Source organism: Sinocyclocheilus grahami, unplaced genomic scaffold (assembly GCF_001515645.1).
Source record: "Sinocyclocheilus grahami isolate Dianchi unplaced genomic scaffold, SAMN03320097.WGS_v1.1 scaffold68.1, whole genome shotgun sequence".
NCBI classification, from domain to species: domain Eukaryota; kingdom Metazoa; phylum Chordata; class Actinopteri; order Cypriniformes; family Cyprinidae; genus Sinocyclocheilus; species Sinocyclocheilus grahami.
Genome location: NW_015505247.1, coordinates 840,724 through 868,489, shown reverse-complemented (window position 1 = coordinate 868,489; position 27,766 = coordinate 840,724). Strand labels below are relative to the sequence as shown.

The following is a 27,766-nucleotide window of genomic DNA, read 5'->3' as shown; positions in this document are numbered from 1 at the left end:
GGATATATCCATACTCGACATACTGGTTTTCTCAGCATCCTCCCCAGATGCCTTCGGCCGCCCAAGGATGTTGAAGATGTCGGATGCGAGCAGGCTGATGAGGTAGACCGGAGCAGCCTTGCCAGTTTTTGCCTGCATGCCCATGAGGTAGATAGAAAAGCCAATGCCAGGAAGCCCAACAGCAAATGTGATCCATCTGATGATCTCTTGGATCTGGTCTACATTTATGGTGCCATTGTTCTGAGGAGCCGTGTTATTACCGTCCAATACTGTGGTGGTATCCATATGTTGCAGAATCATACTGGTAGTTTCTAGTTCTAGTTACCCTAAGTGTGATTAATATATCCAAGCTGATGCGTTTGGTAATATGCCATGTCAAGTAGAATATATTCTTCAGTTCTAGTAAGCGTTGCAGAAAACTCTGTGGCTCTTTAATGTGGTAAACAGATCGGTTTATTTTAGCTATCACCATTTTTATGGCTCATCTGCAAACTGTTCCTGTAAGCTCTTTCATTGCTTGTTAGTCAATGCAAATATTTCCTATGTATTCACATTAGTTTTATCTATGCAAGCTCTTTCTAGAAGCAGTTTGGAGCACTAAGGAGTGTAATGTTACACATTACACACATTACAATAAATAAATACATTCATATACTTTTAATACAGAATATTGAAATGAATTCAAACTATTTCTGACAATTTATTTAATTGACATTATATATAAGATGCCAACACATTCAACAATATTGTAAGCAACAGTATGCATTTTATACAGTTAATAGATTAATGACTTACACAATAGTAACAAAGCAAACCATTGCTAACTTAAGACCACTTGAATACTGACAATCTCTTGGAGCAAATATACAACAGTTAATAAATATTGTTATATGATGTCTTCTATATTTTTGCCCAGAGCAGCATTCGCCTGATGCTATCCTGCCCTTGCCTGACACTAAATCGGATCATTCATTCAAATTTTTATTGTATTTCCTTTACAAAAGCACATTGGCATGACACATTCAAGCATCACAGTCAAGCACACAGATATTTTAAATCTTTGACTATTATTATATATGTGAAAAGTGAATGAGAGCATATTATCTTTCCTGTCTGATACTCTAGTAACTGTTTTGAGAATATGAAGAGGGCTGTGCCAAGGAATCACTGATAAAATGCATCTGATCTGTTTTAAAGAGAAGAATGTAGCAGTCCTAAGTTGAATCATTTAACGTGTGCTTGTTCGCAGTTACAGTACATAAATAGAGCCCCGAAATTGTGTTTTTGTTTACCTTTGGCCTCCTGATTCAGAATATTCTGTAAACACTGCATGTATAAAATGAGAAATCGTAGGTTTGATACTGAACTTTATGTGAAACGATTGATAATTAAGGTGCAGGTAAAAAGCTTCATTGTCTATTGTCATGAGTTTAGGAATGTATGAAGCACAGCTCACACATAGCAGCTTTCTGTTGGTCAATGCAGTGAATCCACGTGGCCAACATGAATGGGGAAATCTTTTGCCCTCTTGCAAAATTTCTAATCGGGTGGATTCCCAGTTGAAATGACTGGATTTCGCCCATGAAAATTCGCTGAACAACCACAAATGAGAACGCACATTTAAATGACCAACAAGATTTTTACGTTTTATGAGAATAATGTAAGCGATGCTTGTGCATGTAGAACTTGATGCCACAATGATAGGGTCTTTCAGGTAGTTGGGAGATGCTATAAGATTTTAAATGGTTCTTTAGTATGTTGCGATGTAATTGCTAGGTGGTTGCCAGAGTGTTCGGGTGGTTGTTTCCTGGTCAAATCATATGGTTCGGATCTCTACTTCCATTTTATTGGTAATTTTTCCTGTTTTATTGTCCATCAGTTGAAAATTTTAAATCTAATCACTTAGGAAGCACCACTAATTAAACATAAACTATTTGAACTGTAATCCTTTTAGGTAAACACTTGTAAACATGGATCAATGGGAATCCAAATCAGGAAGAGAATGAAAGGTATTAAATGGACGCAGATATAAAGCAGTAGGGATCATGCCGAATCATCCATTTCATGCCATGTTAATAAAGTCTAATTGTTAAAACGTCCTCAGCATGTCTCACGTTTCAAATCTGTAGCCTTTTTGTATCATTTTACAGATTTTGCTGTGGTAGATATCATCACATTCAAAGCATTCCAAATGCTTGACTTGTGTGGGCTTGTCAAAATGAAGCATTTATTGTGTTTATTGTTCTTGGTTTGTGGCCCTAGATCCATTCTCCATTATATCTGTTGTTTCAATGTATGTTTTGAAGACTGAATGTGAGCAAGTTTGGTTTTTTGGGGTTATTTTAAGTCTGGAGAAGGCGATGAACTCTTTGTAATTGTGTCTTTGAAAGCACCAGACGATGCACCTGTTCCTGTCCTCGCGCGCAAGGCATCATCACACGACCAACCAACACAGCATCTCCTTTCTTCTCCTCCTTTGCCTGAGAGCAGAGGAAGAAGAATGAGGGGTTAATACAGACCCAGACAATGTGGGAAAATGTTGTGTATTTGTCTGACCTTAACAAAGGTAGTGCAGGGAAAAGTGGCGAAATCAGACGAGACTTGAGCACCAGGCCTATGAGTCACTACATGCTCAGCAACTTCATCCTTCAAGGAAAGAAGTTGCTTAAATAAGTGCAGGAGACATGTTAATGATGACTGTTTGATTTTGAAGCATTTGTGGTTTACCTTAAGCCTATCGAGAGTGTCACTGAGTGACTGCAGTCTTGCTGTTTGCTCTAGGAGCTGCGCACTGGGACTCACTGTTAATGAAACACAAACACTGTAAAGTAATTACTGTATAAACAACAGAAATCAGTCCTGATTTGACAGACCTGGAGATTTCCCAGTAATGTCCACCACTTTCACATTGGCACTCATCTGGAGGAGAGTATCCAGAAGTTGGTCTGTTTTGCGGTAGAGGGCGCTAGACAGCACCTCAGGCCTGCAGCCCTCTCGCCAGCCCAGCTTGAATGAGGGGTTAATACAGACCCAGACAATGTGGGAAAATGTTGTGTATTTGTCTGACCTTAACAAAGGCAGTGCAGGGAAAAGTGGCGAAATCAGACGAGACTTGAGCACCAGGCTTATGAGTCACTACATGCTCAGCAACTTCATCCTTCAAAGAAAGAAGTTGCTTAAATAAGTGCAGGAGACATGTTAATGATGACTGTTTGATTTTGAAGCATTTGTGGTTTACCTTAAGCCTATCGAGAGTGTCACTGAGCGACTGCAGTCTTGCTGTTTGCTCTAGGAGCTGCGCACTGGGACTCACTGTTAATGAAACACAAACACTGTAAAGTAATTACTGTATAAACAACAGAAATCAGACCTGATTTGACAGACCTGGAGATTTCCCAGTAATGTCCACCACTTTCACATTGGCACTCATCTGGAGGAGAGTATCCAGAAGTTGGTCTGTTTTGCGGTAGAGGGCGCTAGACAGCACCTCAGGCCTGCAGCCCTCTCGCCAGCCCAGCTTTGGCACGTTCAGAGGAGGAAGAGATGCCAGCTGAGCACGCATCCTTTCTGCCTGCGGCCCACACAGACACACACAAAAACAAAAGTGAGAAAAAATCCTCAGTGCCTGCATTGGGGAAATGTGCTTGTGAAGCAGTAGGAGAGACCTTTAGTCTGTTGTTCTCGTTCTTTAGGTGCTTTAAACTGAGTCGCTGAGCTTCAATCTGCTGAGTCAGCAGTGGAGAATCTATCACTTGCACTCCAGCAGCCGCACACACACCTTTAACAAACACAGAACAAATTACTGCATGTTAACCAGTGTTAATTTTGACAGCACATTTTGATTTGCTTGATTTGAAATTATTCGTCAATGAAATGAACACTGATGTCAACAAACACAGAGACAATTCATATATTTTTCTAAAATATTTACAAATATATACACCATGGTTTAAAAGTTTGGGGTCAGTAAGTTTTTATTTTTCATTTTTTTTAAGTTTATACTTTTATTCTGCAAGATAATATTCCACAATATTACTGTTTTTACTGTATTAAATAAATGCAGTCATGTTAAGGATCTCTCAAAAACATTAAAAAATCTTACTAACCCCAAATGTTTGACACGTTTCGGTAGTGTTTATTATAGCATTATATCACTGATATTTCAAAGGAAGCATCTTAGGTGGATTATAAAGGATTTCCTTAATACTTCACTACATGGAGATTATAATAAAACAGCTGCAGTAATTGAGATTTCAAATATTACATTGACTTACAAGGTATATATGTAAGTGATAATGCACATTATAAAACAAACCCAACAAAGTGATTAGGATTTAAGGATTTTTGAATGATAATTTTTTGCTTTAATGTATTGACTGTACATTATCATACTTATTAGATGGCTACATATTATATTAGATGAGAAGAAAGAATCCACAGAGTTTTATGGCAGACATGAAATAACATGTAGGAAGCTATGAGGAAGGAAACTACATTGTTGAATACTACTTAAATATATTAAAGAGAGGAATGTCATGATTGACCAATCAGAATCAAGTCACTTATTGCATGGCTCTTGATTACAGTACATGCAACTTATGAAAGGGAAACATGACAAAATCTTTGTGAAACAAAAACTAAAAATGCTAATATCTAGTAACATAAGTAAGAATCACTTTCAAGCACACATGCAGCACACAGACAGACCATGAGTGGGAGAAAAAGAGACCGGAGATATTTAAATATTACACTGACAAAATAATTACCTTTTTGTTCTTCTAAAAGGAATACAAACAATGGGAGACATGTTAGACCATTTAAAATGAAGACTTAAGAAAGATATTTTAACGTAGTGTTCAAGTTAAACTGGTTCCCTTATGTTTCTCTTACCAGCAGTGATGCCACAAGTCACAATGGAGGCAATGCCAGAGGCTTGACTTCCTCTCAGGCCCTCCATGGTCATCTTTGATTGGTTGATGATTCTCTGCTTAAGCTCTACTTTCTCTGCTTCTAGTTGGTCTATGTCAGCCTGGAGAGCATCCATGGTCTCCTCAAACTCCCTACGGATTATAACAGCCACATTAAATGCCTCTATCACTATACTGGGACATTAAGACACACATTAGGAGTTATGTGCAACAACCCTCTATGTCATCCCTTACTTTTCCTTCTTTTTCAGGAGCGAAACTGTCTCATCTAGGACCATCTGGATCTTCTCCACTCGCTCATCCGCATCTTTAGACGCGCTGTCCAGCTTTTTCTCCAGTAAACTGAGACGCACATTGGCCTCACTTAGTTCCTCTCCCTATAAACAAGAGCCTTTTCACTCACCATTTTCACATTATTTCAAACTTTTGATATCTTGCGACTCTTAACGCTGAGTATGAGTGCTTCTACCTTTATTTTAAGGGATTTCTTCAGCTCTTTGATGACAGTTTCTCTGTCTTCAAGTTTGAGGCCGAGTCCTTCAGCATCAGTGATTTCTGCCCTTAGTGCTGCTGCTCGGACATCCACAGCAGATATCTACAACAATACATACATACTGAGACACAAGCACAAAGATTCATAGCCATAGTGTTAGAGAGGCAGACTGAGCACAGACTTACTCCATTCTGTGGTCTTTCAGAGTCATATTCTCCCTCCTGCATAGCGGTAGCCATCTTGTTCATGGTTGCAATGACAACACTGCATGACTGGCGCAGACACTCTTGAGGGTTTATGCCCTGTGACCCATAGATCTGAGAAAAAAGAAGAAAAAAAAACAGATAGCATTACATCCCCATTTGCTATTATATTATATTATATTATTATATTATATTTAGTTCATGCTGATTTTAATACAAATGTATTAAAAACTATGTATATTTTGCTTGCAATGAGAAATGCTTAAAAAAGTAAAATGTCCAAACGTATTATGGTTATGTGCTTAATAATTAATTAATAATTAACATGTTTACTTTCTATTCATCAAAAATCCTGAAAAATAAAACTTATCACAGTTTCCTAAAATATTAAGCAGCACAATTGTTTTCAACACTGATAATAATAAGAAATGTTACTTGAGCAGCAATTCAGCATATGAGAATAATTTCTGAAGGATTTCTCATGTGATACTGAAGACTGGAGTAATGATGCTGAAAATTCAGCTTTGCCATCACAGGAATAAATTACATTACATTATACAAATTACACTATATTAAAATAGAAAACAGTTATTTAAAATTGTAATAATATTTCAAAATGTTACAGTTTCCACTGTATTACTGACCATATTATGTTATTATTATATATTATGACATATTATGTTATTTTATATTTTATTTTTGTGGTGACCCAGACACGTTTTCTCAAGATTCACCAAAATACTGTATACCTGTTCAGCAGCTTTAAAGGCCATGTCTTCCAGTTTGAGGGCTGGAAGTCCCTCATGTTCGCTGAGAGGGGCGATGAGCTGAGCGGCTGCCGCTGCCACTTCCTGAAGCACTGCATTCACCCAGGCCAGCTGCCTTCTGCTCTCTGCCAGGGTCTCACACACCTACACACACATAGACCTCATCAACAGAAGGCTTAGATTTATATACAATTTAATGTATAGATAATATGAATGAGATTTGGAAGCACATCACCTGGGTTCCAAATCTGAGGGCAGCTGGGATGCCGGGTGCATCTGTGCCTGGCATGCGCCGACGGATCTTCTTGCAGAACTGTCGTATGTCACTACAGGAAGTGTCCAGATCCTTCAGCAGCACACAAAATGCTTCCTCATCCTGTCCTGTCTGCATGAAGGCCCTCAGACGCCCCACCTCCACTGCCATACAGTCCAGAGCACTCTGGGTGAACTAAAGAGACATGAAGATATGTTAAAGGTATGTGTAGCGATCCGGGTCTCTCTCTTTGTGTTTGTCTAAGTGAGTTGCTTACTTTGATGTGGTCTGCTAGCTGCACAGTACAGTCCTCAGGCTGTTCAGCGAGATGAATGCTGTAAAGGTGCTACAACACAGAGAAATGCATGTCAATAAATAACTTGATTTATAGATTCGGAAGACAACACCAGTGCTTGAAAGACAAATAGTAGTTCACTAAGTAAGTTTAGGTTTCAAGCTTTGGTCTGTAAATGCTTTGCTGCAGTCATGATACTGAGTGAACATCTTTTTTTCCGTTAGATAGGTATGAGAATGTACTACCGTTCAATTTGGGGTCATTAACATTTTACGTTTTAAAAGAAATTTTGATTCAGCAGCATGTTCAATTGATCAAAAGTAGCATTAACATTTATAAAATTACAAATAAATAAATATTACAAATAAATGCTGTTCATTTGAACACTGATGATAAGAAGAAATGCACAGCTAATCAGCATATTAGAAGGATTTTTGAAGGATCATGTGACACTGAAGACTGAAGTAATGGCTGCTGAAAATTCAGCTTCACAGGAATAAATCACATTTTAATCTTCAATTGTAATTCAATTGTCATAACATTTCACAACATTATTCCTATAGTCTTGGTGAGCATAAGTCTGAATTACTGTGAATTAATTATAGAACTGTGGAGTAGAATAATAAAAAATAAGAATATATATATATACAGTATATATATATATGGAATATTATTACAGTTCTGCAATGCAAGTGCTACAAAATGGCATTACGCTACCTGATAGTATTTAATAGCTTTGGTAAGAGGTTCCACATTGACGGTTTCATCCAGCAGGTCTTTGTACAACAGGTCTATGAGGAAATCCAGGGATCGCTCATGAACGCTCATCTCAGAGTACAGAGAACCCACACGCTTGTACACGTCCACACTGCACTGACTCAGAGCACTGCGCATGAGAGATAAAGAGACATCTTAAAAAAACAACAAGCCATTTGAGCTGTTTTACCCAACTTACTGCTTCAACAGGAAATATGTCAACACAGAAAAATAAAGCCATTCATTAACATATGTCATGAGGACTTAAATGCTCTTGAGGATGTTAGAAAGTGTTTGTAAGTTTAGGTAAACTTACTGTTCATATTTGTGCAGTGTTGCCTGTAGCAGTGTGAGAGAATAGATGAGTCCAGCAGCAAAGCTCAGCTGCTCTCCGACCGCTCCTCTAATGCCAGCCTTCTGAGAGCACGTCTCAGTCAACTCAAACTTCTCCTGGGCCTGTTTACTGATCAGCTCTGCCTGCAGCATACATACACAAACACATTCAACCAACACTCACAAAAAAGCACATAGCAGGTTGGAATGACCATGGTTTAGTAATTAGCGCTCAAATGTATATTCAGAAATGTCACCTTGCAGACGAGTCGTGGGATGAGCAGTAGAGTCAGGATAGAGTCATGGTCTCCTCCGTGTTTCAGGAAGGAGTCAGGCATGAAGGAAATCAGCAGTGACACCTGTCTGTTTGCCTGAACTACCTCCATTTTACGCAGCTCCATTTCTATGGCCTAGAATTACAAACACATACATTTTCTATGAAAGACACATATTGCCTTTTTTTACCAGCAGAAGGCACCCATCCCCTAACAACACAACAAACAATAACTAGTTCTTAAATATAAGTACTAGTCATTTGTTTTTGTTTTTTGGGTATACAAAAAAGTTTGGGGTTGGTAAGATTTTTTTATGCTTTTGAAAGAATGTTTAATGCTTTTGATCCAAAATACAGTAAAAACAAGTATATTGTGAAATACTGTTGCAATTTCAAACAATGGTTTTCCTTTGTAAAATATTTTACAATGTCATTTTTTTCCTGCGAGGGCAAAGCTGAATTTACAGCCATTACCCCAGTCATTTAGAAATTATTCTAATTCTGCTTCTTAATATTTTTGCATAAACTGTAAAACATTTTTCAGGATTCTTTGTTGAAAGTAAAGTAAAAAAAACAACAGCATCTATTCAGTAAAAAAAACGAAGTAAAAAACATTTACTTGAAGTAGAAATCTTTTGTAACATTGTATTAATTTTTTTTAAAACAATCTTGCAGTCCCCAAACCTTTAAACGGTAATATATCTATATTTTATTGCTACTCAGCTAAATAGTGTCATATGAATAACCAGTCAGCTGTAAACCTCTGGCTCATTTTGAGTTCAACATAATATCCTGCAGTTCAGTGAAGAAATGAATAATCTGACAATTCAGTTCGTAATTCAAACCAATAACTCCTTTGTTCAATTCAAACTGATTCACCAATCATTGATTCATTAAAGAAATGAATGAAAACAAAAATCATGAATTAGTTTGTGAATTGAATCCGTTCAAACAAACTCTTTAATAAAAATCACTGGACTACATAAACACCACGGTTTCATTGGATTTCACTGGATTCACCTTGGCGTAAGCTTTGGTTTCCACAAATTTGATCTTGAAATCGAAGATCTCTGCAGGCTGTTGCTGCTGCTCAGTGCTGGCTTCCTGTTGGCTCATCAGCTCCCTGTTCACCTCCTGTTCCACACACACACAAACGATGTAATGTACGTGACCCATGTGATTTGTGAGGTCTGCATTTTAAGCCGTACTAATGTGTTGAGGTTTGTATGTTGTGAAGCACAGCAGCACCTGCAGGTGTGCGGTGAGCTCTCTGTATTTCTGGATGGTCTGCTGGTAGTCTGCCACTGTTTCTTGTGCTGCCTCCACTCGCTTCTCCACCTCCCTGATGCTGGCAGCACTCAGATCCAACTGCTCTCTCAACTCCAGCTCCGTCTCTCTGGCGTTCTCCTGCAGCTCATCATTCATCTCATTGATGGCTTCCTACGTCAGCACATACACACAAACCTCAGTATACTGTTACATCACGGTATACACTTCTACACAAACTCTTCAAACACTCACCAGATCTGTGACAGTTTCTCTGAGCTCCCGTACTTTCTCCTCCAGGTCTAGATTACGATCCGTCAACATCTCCACCATCTCCTCCGCCCCGAGAGCAGCATCCACCTGACACACACACAAGAACACACATAGTGATCATTTGCACACACCCTTAGCGCATTGACATATAGCTCCAAAAAGTATCATGGTATTACGCAGTTTTATTAGACATTAAACAATGACAATAATTTTATATATATTTTTATATCACATTTAAATATATTACATTTTAATAATAATTAAACAATAATAACAATTAATTTCATTTTAAAATGTACATTTAAAACATTTCATTTGAATAATTTTTCCTTTAAATGTGCAATGTAAAAAACATGGCATTATTTGAAATAGTTTGAAGTACCATAGTATTTTATGATTGATAGCATTTTATTATGATATTCATTCAGTACCATGGTACATATAGAAAAGGTCGGTGATATTATCATATGTTACCATAACTGTACCATGATTTCACCACAGTACTTTTTTGCAGGGGGAACTTACCCTGATCAAATGTTACTTCAGCTGTTTGAATTCATTTTAAACTACTAATGAATGTTACTAGATTACCAGGTGTTGCAAAAATAAATAAATAAATAAAAATAGTTATAATATAGCTCATCATGCTATAATAATATATATTATATTATTATACATATTATATTATATTATCATAATATTCATATACAATATTATAATACTTATTATAAATTTATATAAAATATTATTTTTATAATATTATTTATCTCTTGAACTCAAAGAGATACAATAAACTCTCACTACATCTCTCATTTTTAATAGTGGCCCGACTCACTTGTTCTTTGAGCTCATCAATCGTTTTCTCAGACATCTTCATTTCCTCCTGTAGTTTCTCTTTCTGGGATCTCAGGGCATCCAGCTCAAAATTCTTCTCCTCCATTAGTTTCTGTTGCTTTGCATGCTCTTGTTTCTCTGATGCAGACAAGTCACGCATCCTAATGCACAGAGCAATTGATATTATGATCTTTACAGAGCACAATCAAATAACACTGATGTAAACCATGAGACTCATTACAGACTGACCTCACCAAAGCCTCCTTCAGTCGAGCATTCTGCTCCTCTAACTGCCTCACATGGTAACTAGATGCTGCTCCATCTGATCCTGCAGGCCAGTTTTTATAGATTAATAAGCACATATTGTGATCACTGATGAGTACTGAAACGTATACAGTGGCATGTGAAAGTTTGGGAACCCCAAAAGGTGAAAACTTTTGAACAGGATGAAGATGTCCAAATTTTTATTATTTTGTTGAAATATCATTTTTTTCCATTTAGTACTGCCCTTTGGAAGCAACAGAAGATACTTGCATGTTTCCCGGAAGACAAATTAAGTACAATTTACCTTGATCTTCAAACTCAAAAAGTTTTCACCCCCCGGCTCTTAATGCATCGTGTTTCCTTCTGGAGAATCAGTGAACCATCTGATGACAACCATCACAAAACAAAAAAACAGTCGTGGATCATCCAGGTAACCACACACAGTATTGAGAACCAAGGATTCCCAAATTTTTGAATGGGGTCATTTTAATAATTTCAGCTTTTTTTTTTCTTGTGGACTAAATGTAAACATATTTATGTAAAATATCTTACTCAGGACAGTACTAAATAAAAAACAACATGCATTTTGTATGATCTCTCTTATTTTGTTAAAATTATTCACATTTTTACAGATTCTGCAAGGGGTTCCCAAACTTTCGCATGCCGCTGTATGTGCTGTAAACCAACGTACAAAATTTTAGAGTCAGGAAAGAATTTAATACTTTAAATCCTCAAGGACATATTCAATTGCTCAAAAGTGACCATAAATACATTTATAATGTTACAAACGATTTCTGTTTCACATAAACGCTGAACTTTCTATTTATTCATTCTTTCTATTTCTGTCATTATTGAGCTTTCTTATAATGACACTGAAGACTGGAGACTGGCTGCTGAAAATTTAGCTTTGCCAACACACCTGCCCCCAAACTTCTGAACAGTAGCAAATGTTTAGGTGTGTTTGTACCTTTTTCCTCTATCTCATGTTTGAGTATCTCCAAGTCCATGGTCAGCTCCTCCACTCTCTCTTTTAGAGCGTCAGCCTCCAGTTGCAGTGACTCGGCCCTCTCTTCAGCCATTTCCTTATCCAGTGTGGCCATCTCAATGGCATCTGCTGTATCTGCCATCTCTTCCATGTAGCGGTCTTTAGCTTCAAGAGCTTCCTTAGATTCCTACATAATAGGATACCAGCCACTTTCATTATCCACACTCTGACACATATCATGACACATTCCTCTGCAGTAAATGTATACTTGATACCCTCTTGGCCTCCTTGAGTTGTTTCTGCAGTTCATTTTGTTGTTCCTGCATCTTACTCTTCCACTCCTGCAGCTGCTCCAGCTGAATCTTGTGCTTCTCAAGCTCCTTCAGCTTTGCCTTGTCCTCTGTCCTCTTCATCTTCAGCGTCTCCAGCTTCTCCTCCAGATCCTTCACCTGGGCACGCAGTGACTCCTCTTCCTGCAAGAGAGTGAATGCATGCACGCAGAGTGCAGTCGCTGTAAGAGACTCAAGAAGACCTCTCACATTTACATGAATGTCAGAGAAAAGTCATGTTGTGGTTTTTGTTGCTCAGTTGTTCAGAACCTAATCTAAACGATTTGGGTGTTCCTTCAACTACGTGCACTTTTGGCACTGTGGACTTGTAGAAAACAAAAGTCACCAACATTTTTCACTCTTACTAGTAACTAATATATTCCATTTGTCTACAATCAATGTGAACATACATACTGTACATCACAAGTGATTTTTTATTCATTTCCATCACATCTCAAGTATGTATTTGGTTTAATAGCATTTGAAGATGATGAAAACAATAAAAAATCTAATAGCCAACTTTTTTATGTATCCTATATTCACACAATTAATATTTTCACTTTTTCATAATTTGGTAAAATGACAGCTTTATTGGAAATGAGATACAATAAAAAATATTCAGTTCACAAGTCATATTTAGTTTTACCATTATTTCGTATAATTTTGAACAGTGTAATAGTTTATATTTTTATGATTGACTTTCATATTTTTAGGATTGAAATCTGGGCCTAGGACAAGGGTAAATAATAATAATAACTGGGGAAAAAAACAAGTTCAATCAAGTTTGCTAATAAAAATCAACCCCTGGGTCATACACTACTGTTCAAATGTTTTTTGATTTGTTTTTTTAAAGAAATTAACAATTTCCTTCAGTAAAGATCCATTAAATTGATCAAAAGTGACAGTAAAGTCATTTATAAGGTAAAAAATAATAATAATGCTGTTCTTTGGAACTTTCTATTTAACAAAGTATCACAAAGTTTCACAGGAATCACAGTTTCTGCATTACATATTTTTATTATATATATGTTGTTTTATTTGGATCTTATATATTATAAAATGATATAACTGTTTTCAACATTAATAATAAAATATATTCAAATAAAACCTAATTTACATTTAGATGGTATTTCACAATATTATTGTGTTTACTGTACTTTTGATCAAATAAAAGCAGACTTGGTGAGCATAAATAACTTCTTTCAAAAACATAAAAAAAATCTTACCAACCCTAAACCTTTGAACGGTACTGTAAATGCACCCAGAGTTAAAGAAACATCCATTTATGATTAGAAAACAGGTCAATAGTTTTTCATAACATCTGTAACCTTGACGACCTAAAAACAGACATTTTCACAGTGCAATTGATGCAAAAGTGAATACTGTGTAACATTCTAGCTTAAAAATAAACAGAACAAAAGTAGTGGTTATATTTGTGTCTGTAACCATGTGTGACTTTAAGCATCTGACCTTGCTGGGTCCCGGGATGGGAGGAGCCCCAGGCGAAAGCAGTGTTCCCACAGGCGAAGGTATAACTGGAGCAGCCAGTGGTGTTTGGGCAGGTGTGCTGGGTTCACTGCTGCTCATCTCTCCAGCAGAAGCTGATCTTGAGCCCACCTTCACCCCCACTCCAGCCCGCGTTTGCTGAAAGACACATGCAGAGATCCCTAAAGCTCCACTGATATCAAAAACTCTCAAATGAATCACGTCAACCACAAACTTTCTTTGAGATTATTTAGCAAACACAAGCGCACACAGATGTGACATGCAGGATTGAGCTCACCTTGGGCCTTCTGGTGGTGGTCTGAGGAGAAGACAAACGTACACAGATATATAACCACCACGGGTCAGAAGACAGATGAAGAACAGAGAATCAAGGAAAAACGGAAGAAAGCACATATATCGTAAAGATTAGTAACAGAAAAAAGCCACATGCGTTAAATGAGAACTCCAAAACCATCTGTGTGAACCTCAATAAACCACCTTCACCATTTTTTTCGATCACATAATAAGCTCTTCTTGTGTGTTTAACATCAAAAATGTTCTTTCAGCACATAAAGAGTCAAACACTAACCCTCTCTATGGCACTATCTGTCTGCCTGCAAAGCAGAGTGCCTGGCACCAACTGGGTCAAACAAGTACACTCGTTTACATACATGCATGCACACATACACACACTGATGGTCAGCATATGTTTTATTTTTGTAGAGATCATGTAATTGTTATAAACCTGTTGTACATACATTTTATGGCAAACACATACACATCATTGTAAAATATTCTGAATCTATACGTCAGTTACATAAGTTACACTATCATATAAAAGTTTGGGCTCAGTAAGATTTGTTAATGTTTTTAAAAGAAGTTTACTATACTCACCAAGGCTGCATTTACTTTTTGATAAACACAATAAGAACAGTTATATTATGAAATATTATTACATTTTAATTTAATTTAATTTATTTTTAATGTATTCAGCATCATTATTTCAGTCTTCAATGTCACATGATACTTCAGAAATATAATATGCTGATTTGCAGCTGAAGAAACAGTTTTTCTATTATTATTATCAATGTTGAAAATTGATGCTTAATATTTTGGTGGAAACGATGATGCATTTTTTTCATTTTTTCTTTGATTAATAGAGAGTTCAAATGGACAGTATTTATTTGAAATAATTTTTATAAAGTGTTATGTCTTTACTGTTAATTTTAGTAAATTGAGTGTGCCTTTGCTGAATCAAAGTATTAATTTCTTTCAAAGAAAAAAAAAATCTTACTGACAACAAATTTGAATGAATGAACAGTAGTGTATATACAGGTGCATCTCAATAAATTAGAATGTCGTGGAAAAGTTAATTTATTTCAGTTGGCCCTAAAAGTCAAACTTATGAATTTCATTCCACTGGAAAAAAGAAAAATCTAAGTGGCATCTGTTTTTTTCACAAATAATGTTCACAGTGTCCTATCAGAGTAACTGCATGTGTAGTGCATTACTTCAACTATGAATATGATCCACTAACCAGAAAGTGTCCAAATAATTATAATTTTGTACAATATGCCTATTGTTTTATCATATGAATTCAGAACAAACTGCTTGTTAATTATGTTTAAGCTTTATTCATTTAAAAATAAATTCCAAGTTTTGATATTCTGTATTAAAATTCAAAAACATTCCAACATTTTTATGTTAAATACTTCTTGTGGTCACTGTACATCATCAGATCATTTTAGTTATAGTCATCTATCAAGAGAACAAAATGTACTAATCACTCAGACAACTGACTTAAAATATACCTTTTAGCAATTAATAAAACACTAACAACAAGAAACAACCTATTACATGCACTGACATACCAACAACCAGTAAAGAACAAAAATAAAATTATCTCCAAAATCACACAAACACACTAGTTAGACAATAAACAACTGAGCATTTTGCATGCCACAGAAGTAGTAAACAATCTTTTATACCTTACGAGTCGTAGGTGCCTGTCTCATCATTTTGACGATTGAAGAGGAAAGACACAAACAGGTGCACACACATACACACACACACACACCAGGTGCAGAAAAAGAGCAGGAAGAAGGATTGAGTCACATTAACAGCAGATCGAGATGAGAGCAGGCCAAGCCCACAGCAAAGCCACAAACACACTCATACAGCAGTTGGCAAGTGCTAGCCAGACACACACACACACACACACAGCGACGATGTTGCAGGTCGTCTCTGCTGCAGCTGAAATGACGCTCCTTTCTTGATCTACAGTGATTAAATCCTTTTTCTTCAACAGGAACCGAACCGAGCCCCTTTCCAAACACTTCTCTGATTATAATGCTGTCCTTTAGGCTCTGCCAAACAGTAGCCGCCTCTCTCTGTCTGCATCCATCTCTGGCTCTCTTGCTCTTTCCACTCATAAGCTCTCAGTGCTGCTCTGCTGTGCCAACTGCTGCCTAGCAAGCACATTACATCACTGCATCCACCCCTCCCTCCAGACAGAGAGACGGAGAGAGAGACAGGCTGGAACAAAGGCGGAAAGAGGGAGGGACTGATGGGAGTCTGGCCTGTATCCTAGCAACACTCCATAAGTATCTCTATGGGCTCTCCAGTCAGGAACATGTCTGTGTTTGAGTGCAGGCCGAGCATTTTTAAGCAACTTATAGTTTAAACTTATAATATATCTAGACACAAATTTAACTCATATGTGTATGTACACCCAAAAACATTGTCAGTTAATGTTAGTTAACATTAACTAATGGGACCTTATTGTAAAGAGTTACCCCTAATTCTTTATAAAGCATTTTAAGAAATGTGTTTCTGTATATTTTAAATGCATTACTGCGGTTTGTAAAAGCAGGTGCATCGTTATTTGAGGATCCATTAAAGCACAGAGTGGGGAGGGATGGAGACAGATTGATATATCACATTACAGCTCTGCAAGAGAGAAAAGTGATGTGTAGTAGAAAACAGAGAGAGGGATGAGCAAACGTGAAAAATAATCCTGAACCTTCACTGTTTCTATACGAGTCTTAATTTGTCATATCAGTGGCCTGCATTTATATTATTAGTGACTTTGTACTTAGAACTAATTAACAGTTAACATTTCATATTTCATACAATCATGTAATTGTCACAACATTTTGAATGAGACATAAACTATTTTTCATACTGTTTTTCATTTATTTAATCACTGTACTTGCGATACATTTGAAAAAATAGCATTATATTTAAAAACTTTAAGATAGATAGATAGATAGATAGATAGATAGATAGATAGTGTTAAAGTTTTTAAATACGCTATTTTTTTAAACGTAATACTAACATTTAAAAAATATATAATGCTATTATATAAAAAAAATTAAAGCCACCAAACTTTTTACAAATATAATGATATTGTTTAGGAAAAATATATGATGGAAATATGACACGAAAAATATATGATGCTAAAACATTATTTAGGGCTTTAGTAGTACAACAACTTGTCTCTGGGTAGCTTTGTAACTTACAACTTTGTACCTTATCTACCCCCAATAGATACATATTAGTACTTTAGAGAAGTAATATACCCTCAGGGTGCTACTATGAACTTTGTAGTGGTAAAAAAGTTTTAGTTCTTTCTGAGGGTCGAGGGTGCACTGCACCAGTGACAAGACGTTGTACCCCTTAAAGGTAAAATGTTTTCACATTTTTTATGTTGTTTTAGTTATAATTTTGGATTGTGATTTCAACACCATGGATTAATCCATGGGTTAAGATGAATTAACTTGTACTAATGTATTAAAATGTGTAAAAAGCCGCTAGTAAAAGCTTAACACACTGTTATGGCGTAAACAAATAAACCCATTGACCAATCTTTGTTTCTATGATCAAATTCATGCTAAATTTATTTATGTTACCACTGTTTTCTGATGTGAAAGGAATCAAGGTTTTAAGACAGTTAAACACAGGTCTTCTTCTCCATTAATGCCCATTTATACTTTCAACCTCAGGGCAAGAGCGCCAAACAATTCATACTGACAGCCTGAACTAGCAAACCTCCTAAATAGCATTACCCCAAGCACTGACATTTAGAAGAAAATGCTGGGATGCGCACACACAGCTTTCAAGTCCAATATTTCAGTGGTGATCTAATGACAAGACATCTAATGCCAAGCCAGGCTGCAGTACCAGGTTTGTCTCAGGGGGAAAGAAACGCTCAGTCTTTCATCAAACATAGTCATAGTCTTATGTCATAGTCCCACACAAACTTGTACAAGATTTTTTTCCCCCTCAAATTTACCATAATTTAGTGATGTAAAAATACTGCATCATCATTCATATTCTTATACACAGTCTTACATTCTTATACATTTTACATCATATTTATTTGCCTTCAAAATTCTAAAACTTTGTTTATTTCTAGGTGTAAATTACAGTTTGAAGCTCAGATTGCCTATGTGGTCTCAGCCTTTTTTTTTTTATTAATTGTATATCCATAGAAAATACTACTGTTAATATTTGTTTTGAAATGTATATAAGTGAGGATGAACAAAGATAAATATGTAGTGATTCAAATTGACTTTCATATCTATCTTTACCGCCAATTTATGAGATAAATGACTATGATCCATGTACATGTGCAGCCTTCACATAAAGAAAGAAATGTGCATCCTTTAAGAATTTATAAAATAATGCATATTAATTAAAATCACACTGACCACTTTTTACAACTCAGTAACAAAGTAATGGGGAACACCAAACAGACTAAAAGCACTATATACTGTAAAGTCAAATCTCTTTCACTCACAGGTTCACTAAGACTGTCTCATACACATAAACACATCATACTCCGCATGCTAATTCATAATACCCAATATTCATCAAAGAGCACTGCCATCCAGCTAGCAAAGCACTAGAACACATGAATACATGTACATAAAATTAACAGAAACAATATAGAAACAAACACTCCTGATGAACACAAACACACACACACACACACACAGGTAATGTGCTGTTTGTGTGATGCCATGCAGCAGAGCTGTTCAATATTGCCATTGCTATGGAAACAGAGGTTAGAGAAACATGCAGCACCTTTTTGGGTTTGGTTCCTCGCTGCACATTCAGACGGAGGAGGAAGAGGTGACAGATTAAAGTTTGATCAGTCAGTGTGTTTGTAATGAGCTTGAATGTCTCTCACATACAAACACACCAAGACTCCCACATAAACAGTGCGATAATCTTTTTGCATCTTAGACAGAGACTTTATAAAATGCCTGTGACAAAAACAGTTTGTGCTCATGCATGTTTGTATTAGTGAGTGTAGATTTAGGATCCCTTGTGAAAAATAAGCACACTTTAGCATATTTAAAAAAAAAATTACTTATTGCAGAAATAAAATATTTAAGTGCAAACTGAATGTAACGTTTTCAGACACCTAATTGCTTGTTTTTTTACAATTAAATGAAGATGTATTATATTTATATTAAATGCAACTTAATAGTGTTTTTGACCCATTTAAGTTGGATTGTGTAATTTCATAATTATTACTTATTTTGTCTTTGAATTATGGTTAAAGTGTACCACTGAATGTACTGACAAGCACTTATGGTAAACTAAAATATACTTTAATGTTGTTTCTACTGAAACTTGCATGACGTGTATTAAAATATATTTGTAATTACACATCTGTAATGATGAAGTTGAAATTTAGTACGTTTAAAATGTATAATCTTTAAATGTAATATCAAATAACACACTACCGTTGTGCTTAATGTGTTTTAGTATGTTAGTCAACCCAACAAAATAAGTGTATTTCTTTAAAGCATGACAAAAGAGTATTAAAATATAATGATTAAGTAAATCTACCAAATGCACCTTTTATGTGTACTTAAGTGTGTTAAGAAATATAGTCATGAAAGTGTACTCTCTTTAAGTACACTTAGGTGGACTAGTGTATTACCTGCAAGTACAGGTTTTTTTTTTTACACTACAAGTGCACATTCAATACAATTATGCACACTTCTTTTTCACAAGGGACAAGAGAAGACTACATGTGTGTTCATGCAATATAGTATGTATTTTTTGGTTGGGAGGATTTACAAAGTGCAAATACATGCTTATTAAATTAATGTAAGAGGTGAAATCAGAAGGGAATCAGAAACATGGTTCACTTTTACAGACACAGATACAGGATGAGCAGTATCATGGCCAGAGAGTGTTACTATATCCCCCTCTGCTGGAAAGGAGAGGTAATACGCAATACTTTTAATGTGAAGTAGCCTTAGAGGACATACTCACAGTCCAAGCACAGACTGTCCAATGTATATTACACACAAACATGGGAAGAGATAGCTGAAATAGACAGCTCTAATTTGATTGACTGTCACTAAGAGCCTACACAATGGGCTCAAGGGTCCAATGCATTAAAAACTTGTTCCTATGCCCTGCAAATTTAAGTGACAACAATGAACCTCCAAGGAAGAAATAATAATAGGATATGCCAACACTTTCTAGAATACTGGCATCAATTTTATTTACCAAAGAAATTCAGAGTTTCTTTTGAGCCATTCACTAGCAAGTAAACTACATATTCACTACAAGAACTGAGTATTATGCTTTGCTTTAAATAATATTATGTATTTATTCAGAAATTCTAATTGCACACATTTCTGATAGATTCTCTGGTGTGTTCAGTATACAGCCAGTGACAGAACAGTCTATCATTGTGGTATCAACAATTTCAGATAAACTCGTCCCTATACGTGGCATTTTAAAAATCAAACTATTATTGGTGGCTTTTTTGAGATTGGTCAGACTGACCTTTCCTGTCTGAGTGGGTGGTTCTTGGCCAGAATAAGCTGCAAAAGTCTTGCTAAGCGAGACTAAAGACCTCTTCAAAAGGCCACTTGTGTTTGTATAGGGAAAAAAAGTCATGAATATGCACACAGTCTCACAGGAACACGGTGCACAAGTACCAATGCAAGAACATATTCGTTATGTTGAAACCCCTTTCCTCACTCACCACTTTGTTTGACTTTGGACCTTCAATTATCTCTGAGAAAATAAAAAATAAAATGAGATCATTACAATTTCATGAGAAACAAAATATGGCTGCAAGCAGATATGTGCCTAAAACTGTTTGCCTACCCCGCTTCAGCATTTTGGAGGTGGCAGCTTCAGGTGTGTCAGGAGATGTCGTGTCGGCCCCATCGTCTACTAGCTGAATCTGCAAGAGAGTTTTTTTAGAGTTTCTAAGAACTCAACAGAAGAACATGTACATGTTTTCACCTCTCAGTGTTTGTATGAGCAAGCATACATGGGAGTACCTGTGATTGGCGTACAAATATCCCATGGTTCTCCTGACAGGTGAAATATCGTTTACCCTGCACAGTGCCATCGTTCTTGCCTTTAGGTTCCTCTAGAATGACGCCCACCCATTTTCCAGAGGCAAAGAGGGTGTTTCCAATATATGCCACGCTGCCTCGATGACCTTTACCAATGACCTCAACCAGAGAGCTCACCTTAATAGGCCGCCCACCTCCATCTGAACTCATCCTGCTGCTGCCGCTGCTGGTGGTCTGAGGACAAGAGAGAAAAACCCTTAAATGATTATATCAAGAAAATAGTAGATTGATGAAAGGTTTATGATTTGACATACAGTGGCCCTAGAAAGTATTTAGACACTTTAGCTATACTTTTTTGTTTATAGATATTGCCATTTATTTAAATGATTAAATAAATAAATAAAATACATTACTTCCATATTAAGTTATTAGAACAGTTAAACAATTACATTTAATACACAATATTGTCAGTTGCTTTTTCTGTTTTTACTTTGCCAGCAAAAATAGATTCAAACAAAGCCAAATCAGAACCAATATTCATGTGTTTGATCCTGATTAATTCTGTGTTTTTGAACAAATCGGTTGAATGAACGATTCAATGACTAATAATAAAGGCAGCTTACTTTCATTCCAGAAAGAATGAATTGGAATGATTCAATGCTGAAAGAGTGAATCAGCTTGCAGAAAGTCACTGAAAAATTCGGACAGCATACAACGCGCAAACACAGACAAGTGGAGTGATTCAAACAGTCAATTACGCCGGTGATGTTGCACTGTATTTCAGCACATTTGCAATGCCACTCAGCCAGTCAGATTCGGACCAACTGTATAATTTATCAAATGCAATGACATTCAGACATTTTGTGGAATAAATTTAAAACCACACTGTGACTAGACAATCTGGGGGAGTTGAAACCATTTGCAGGCTCCTCATTAGGTCTCTGAACAAGTCTCTCATGCCCTCCAGATTATACGTCTAAGAGGACAATTGAGGGTTATTTAGGAGCACTCAGACCAGAGCTCATGGCTGTAAAAAAGTTTGTGACGCAGCCCTAATCTTTACTGCAGAAGACATCACTGTTACCTGCAGTCACAGTGTGCAGGAACTCACTCTCTCTCACACACACACACCAGCTGATCCTGAGAAACCTGCTCCATTTCACTTCCATTTAGTCATTTAAATTCTCTCTAATCACACAGAGGCTGGGGTCCAAAATGAGTTTTATTTCTGAAACTTACTGTATTCTAAAAATAAGTACTGGTCACATAAAGATAACAAGATAAGGCATAATATCTGCAGTGTTATTTATTATTCTTGCTGACTCTAATATAAACTCTAAATGCTCTGAAGAGTTGGGAACATTATTAGGTTACAATGGAACAATAGAAAGAGAACAGAAGTGATAGATGTGACCTCTCCTGCAACTCAAAAACAGAGAGCTGTGCATAGACTGGCTGCAGCTCACTGACGCGTGACATATTCATTCATTACAGAGATAGTTACTGGCCAATTCTAAATTCAGCTGAAGAATACGTCATGCGCACATGCAGGACAGGGGAGTTACTGAAAACTGACTTGTGACTCAGCAGAATTAAGTCACTAACTGTGTTAGTCCACAGTAAAACTATGGGTTTAGGAATGTCTTCATTGATATGGATCTTGTAAAAAAAAGTGAAACCGAAGAATTTGAATAATTTTAAGTTCCCTACGAACTTGAAGCTTAAATGGCAGAGCTTTTCCCATGTGTGAGTCATGTGCTAGACATAAAGTGTCTATGTTTTGAGGAGATTTGCCTTACTAATGCCTGATGTACTTTAGGTTTTTGAATGAATTATATGTTCTCCATCAAATCTTTGTCCATATGCTTTCAAATAAATGTGAAAGCATGTCGATATTTTATATAGACTTATATTTGACTTATAAGAGCTCTTAAAATCCACAAAAAGTTTCAGGGAATAAGTTCACACGAATAATTAAAAACACTCATACATTTGTTTTTCTATCATGGTGGGAACTTTAACTTCTTGACTTTTATTTTTTTATACTAAACTACTATACTGAATCCTCTAACCCTAAAACTAACCCTCACAAAAACCTTTTTGCATTTTTAGATTACCATTAAGACATATTTGCCATATGTTTATTAATCTGTTTTCCTCATGTGGAGCTATTGGCTGCTCAATAATATATATGATTTACTATCCTTGTGGGGATGCATAACTATATTCACTAACAGTCCATTTAAGCTGGTGTTTTATGTTCATAGTAGTGCTGTCTAATGTTTTATACTGCAAAAGGGCGTAAGATTTATGTCTGGAGACCTAGCCAGAGTTATTACTACATTTAACGGGGTTTGAAATAAGACTTATGTTGAGCTAAAGGCTTTGATTCAGTTTGTTAAAAATAGGATTTGGGCTGTAGTCAAGTTAAAAGGGATAATCCACACTAAAATGAACATTTTGTCAACATTTACTCACCGTCTTGTTGTTCCAAATCTGTATGACTTTTGAATGCAGAACACACAAGAAAATATTTTGAAGAATGTTGGTAACCAAAGAGTATTGGTTCCCATTGACTTCCATTTTTGTCCAAAGAAAGTCGTACAGATTTGGAAAGTCATGAGGGAAAATGATGACAGAATTTTCATTTTTGGGTGGACCCTTTAACAGAATCATATTTAAAATGATTTTACAAAACGCTTTTAGTCCATAAATAACATGACATACAGTGAAGACAATCGAATAAAGGGAAAAAAGCAAAACTAGTATGAAAAACTAGTAATGAACATCAAAATGTATCACATTGATTTTTTTGTGTTACTCAGCAACTGTGTCAAAAATTGCATCATTACTGTCCTGCAGTAAAAACGGCCTTATACATACAAAAACACACTGCAATTGATTGTAGGATTTATTACACAAGCAAATGCATTTTAGCTAAAAGCTTAGCCTTACAAATTCCAGAAGACTGACTCTCGCCTGACATAACACAACACAACTGCTCACAACACACTAATTCTACTTTAATACAATTAAAAATTAGCATGTATTCACATGTAGGGTGGCAGACAGAAACAGAAAGTGTGTCCACTGTATGTCACTCACCCTGCTGTAAGTGTATCGTTTCATCTGAGACATGCTGCTCCTGCGTCGCCGTTGACAACGGTTCCTTGCCTTGCTTCAGCAACCAGCACAGGCTTTTCAATCCCCCAACCCACTGTCTCTCTTTCACTCTGTCTGTCTTTCTCTATCTCCACCTAACTCTCATCACTCAAGCCTTTGTCCATACGATGAGTATCAGAGATGTGCGTTTTGGTCCAGCTCCAGCAGAGGCACAGACTGAACCCCAGAGGGGACACAGGGAAAGACACCAGAGGAGGTCCTACTGGATGTCTGAGCTCAGATGAACCCGCTAACATGTGAACTGTCAGAAGGATCCCAGCATTAGATTGAGTTGGAGTGAGAGGTGTGTGTGTAATTCGGTCTGACTGATCTGTGTTGGTAGGTGAGTGTGTGAGAGCAGTGCAACTGCGCTAATGTCTGCGCTGCCTTCTGCAGGAGAGCAAAAGAAGCAGAACTGGGTCCTAAAGCCCTCCACCACTGCATACTCATCAAAATTATATTAACATGTAAATGTACTCTCTGAGTGATTAAAAAACAACAAAGGCCTTTCTCCCAGTCTTCTCACATAGACATACTGTACTATAAAGGCCTAATAACAGAGGATGACCAAATTATTTTAATTTACAGAACAGCTCAGTACTGTTATTAACTAAAGCTGAAATTTAAAAAAAAGGAAGCTAAATAGGAAAATGTGAAAAAATGACAAAAGCACTAAAACTTAATTCTAGTTAATACTAGTATAAAATGAATACTAAATAACATTGGTGCAGCTAATAGCTATAGTTAAAATGGTAGTCAAACGCAAATTAAATCAGCCCACAGTTACAAAAATAATCAAGTTATTTATTTACACATATTGTTTGCCATGTTATATTCTATGACCCTTTCAGACATTAAATAAATTGCATTGTTGTTTATTACAGCACTGAAACAGGTGACTGTGTTTAATTTTTTTAGCATTTCGATTATATATTAAATTATTATTATCAAATTATGTTCAATGATTGTTATATAGCTCTGAAATATTTGACTGATGGCAAAATGGCAACATTTTGCTATAAAATATTCTTAAATAATGACGCTAAACTGTACAACTGAGCATCACAACAGGCAGATATTCTCACATAATAGAATAATTTAAACTCAAATAAATATTTATGTCCATTTATTTATTTATGTGGTAAGTAACAATGTAAAACTTGCAATAATGTACATCATTATTGCAAAATATAAACACCTTCAGGGTGATACAAGAGAGTCCTGATTACACTGCTGGGATTTGTGATAATAACCAGCTGACGGTACATAAACCTTTACATATTAATCACTGGATTACTAAAGGCCATGTACGGAGATGATCACTGGTTTAACCACACTCTTTTTACTGTGGTTCCCTGGTCCAGAATGTTTTTGTTCAGAAACAACATTCACACACAAATGTTCACATGCTTAGCATATAAGACAATGTTTAAGGCAGCAGGTCTCTTTAAGACTGGCTCTCGATTCAGCCTCTCTGTTTCTCTCCAGGCCTATTTGAATGTGACGAAGCTTCCAATATGAAGCTGAACATGAAGAGTGAGTTCAGTGAGGAGAAGTGCGCACAGCTTTGACAGACTGACAAACAAACACACATACGCAATGACAGGATTAACACTCTTTATAAACTACAACAGCACTGAATCCCCGGGGCTTATTTCTGTATTATACATTCTGTACAGAAAGCAAATGCTGATGTTTGCTACACACTCACTGTTCACTGTTATACAGTTAGAAGGGACAGTTGCACAGCTGAAAACATCGTGCTCACAAAAACCAGTAAGCAACTGTGGGTCAGTCTGAGCAGACATTCAATGACAGCTGCTCTCCTCTGACCACTTCATGAAACAGTGCCTCTCATCTGTATCAGTGATACACAGCGTTACAATCTATCAGGCAAGGAATCAACAGGGCACATTCAAGGTTTGAATGCTAGGAAATGCAGAAAATACAATATAGGAACAGAGAGGATAAACAGAATAACAATATAAGAAGAAAAACATGCAGTGTCCACTTATAAAAGCTGTTTTAGCTTAATTATCACTTCACACTAGTGTGAGACTTTCCATTATATTTTATTGTAATAATGTGTCTAATGTATATATACATATATGTATAAATAAATACGTATATATATATGTGTGTGTGGGTGGGTGTGTATCTATAATTTGTTCACATAGCTAAGTAAACATGCATAATATAATATAATGTAATATACAGTAAATATATGTGTAAACATTTCACAATTTGTTCACATGTAAATAATATACAATTGTACAATTATATACAGATTCATTTGTTGTAAATCCGTATTTATTGAAGGTATTAGATAAAATAATCTTTTTTTGGAGATACCCTTATTGACACTGAGCACAAATGAATTAATGAATTACCTATTGTATACAAGAGTTATGAAAGCAGTGTGATTATGCACATTTGCTTATTCCTGTGCAGTGATGATCAACTGATGATGCACCTGCCAGCCTGGTCCGTCTGCTTCCTCCCCCCACATGAATCAATAAATAACAAAATAAATATTACAGAATGATACAGTCTTTACAGTAATTTAGATAAATGCTATATAGTAAATAGTAAAAACAATTAATTCAAGGGGAGGCTGAACGCATCACCAGCAGCCCATCAATCCTCTCATCGATCAGCCACCACCTATTTACACTACAGCCGTTACATCCCTCAACTGAGAATTAGTAACTACAATCGGGGGGAAATGGAGGGTGTGAGGCCATTGAACTGTTCTTTCATGCACTTTAATTCAAACCATGCATTTGAACTTGAAAAAACCGTGATGTTTTTGATGCTGTTCTTACTAAGCGTGCTGTGTGTATTCTTTTTTTTCTCCCCTACAATTTGGATGTGACAGCTACTTCCTGAGGAGCGTTACGTCACACACACACACCGCCCGCGCGCGACTCACCGGATACAATGGGAGATTATGGGGTGTTTTGGCACTTACCTCGAAAAGGGTACAAAATAGAGTCTGAAACCTCAGTATAAGGTTGCTTGACAAAATTGATGACATATCTAAATAGCTACAGTTTAAAATCCTGATTAAGCAGCCTGCCTGCAACAGGAACAGCTAGGACTCTAGTTAATTAATTGTCTCTAATTAATTGTCTAAATTAAACGAATAGTTCACCTACAAATGAAAATTTACTCACCCGCATTAAATAATATTGATTAAAAATTGATAGAAGCATCACAATAATCCACAAGTAAATCCACTACTCGAGTCCAAGTCGAGTGAAAATTTGCGAGTTTGCAAATGAAAGCAATATTATGCACAGAGGACTCGTATTTTTGCCGGAAACAACTGTGTGAAGCTTTGACTTGTTTAATTAAAACAGCTTTTTGCTTCACTAGACATTAATTAATGGACTGGACTGGAGTAATGTGGATTATTGTAATGTTTTCAGACATTTTTAGCTAATTTTCACTTTTGGGTACACTATTAATTTAATATTGATTTGTAGTTAATTTAGTCTAAATCAATTTGGTTTGTAGTGTTGAT

The 27,766-nt window shown here is 36.2% G+C and overlaps 1 protein-coding gene across 10 annotated transcripts; it reads right to left on the bottom strand.

Moving 5' to 3' along the window:
• Positions 1–1,677: 1,677 nt before the first annotated feature.
• Positions 1,678–27,079, bottom strand: LOC107585248 (dynactin subunit 1-like). Of its 10 annotated transcripts, none has more exons than XM_016272182.1 (32): positions 27,040–27,079; positions 21,061–21,312; positions 20,882–20,960; positions 20,757–20,788; positions 18,827–18,847; positions 15,727–15,744; positions 14,037–14,057; positions 13,724–13,897; positions 12,200–12,397; positions 11,907–12,111; positions 10,925–11,003; positions 10,677–10,836; positions 9,824–9,928; positions 9,551–9,742; positions 9,323–9,436; positions 8,286–8,438; positions 8,012–8,172; positions 7,657–7,825; positions 6,922–6,990; positions 6,627–6,839; positions 6,374–6,535; positions 5,607–5,738; positions 5,398–5,523; positions 5,163–5,305; positions 4,891–5,060; positions 4,767–4,778; positions 3,666–3,778; positions 3,503–3,571; positions 2,874–2,991; positions 2,728–2,801; positions 2,557–2,646; positions 1,678–2,480 (listed from the first exon to the last, which is right to left on the bottom strand). In XM_016272182.1, the coding sequence occupies exons 2-32, from the start codon at positions 21,286–21,288 to the stop codon at positions 2,343–2,345; spliced, it is 3,738 nt and encodes a 1,245-aa protein (XP_016127668.1). In that variant the 5' UTR covers positions 21,289–21,312; positions 27,040–27,079; the 3' UTR covers positions 1,678–2,342. The 10 variants fall into 10 exon arrangements, with proteins under 10 accessions (XP_016127668.1, XP_016127663.1, XP_016127664.1 ...); XM_016272177.1 differs by lacking the exon at positions 27,040–27,079 and adding an exon at positions 24,184–24,615; XM_016272178.1 differs by lacking the exons at positions 2,557–2,646; positions 2,728–2,801; positions 2,874–2,991; positions 27,040–27,079 and adding exons at positions 3,068–3,157; positions 3,239–3,312; positions 24,184–24,615 and having other exon boundaries at positions 3,385–3,571.
• Positions 27,080–27,766: the final 687 nt, after the last annotated feature.

Bases quoted from the DNA above. Each gene is read 5' to 3' on its own strand.
- LOC107585248 (XM_016272178.1), bottom strand. From the start codon at position 24,216: ATGTCTCAGATGAAACGATACACTTACAGCAGG. The intron at 9,929-10,676 runs GTGAGTCGGGCC...TGTGTGTGTCAG, and splicing joins TTGATGAGCTCAAAGAACAA to GTGGATGCTGCTCTCGGGGC. The intron at 9,743-9,823 runs GTGAGTGTTTGA...GTGCTGACGTAG, and splicing joins GAGAAACTGTCACAGATCTG to GAAGCCATCAATGAGATGAA.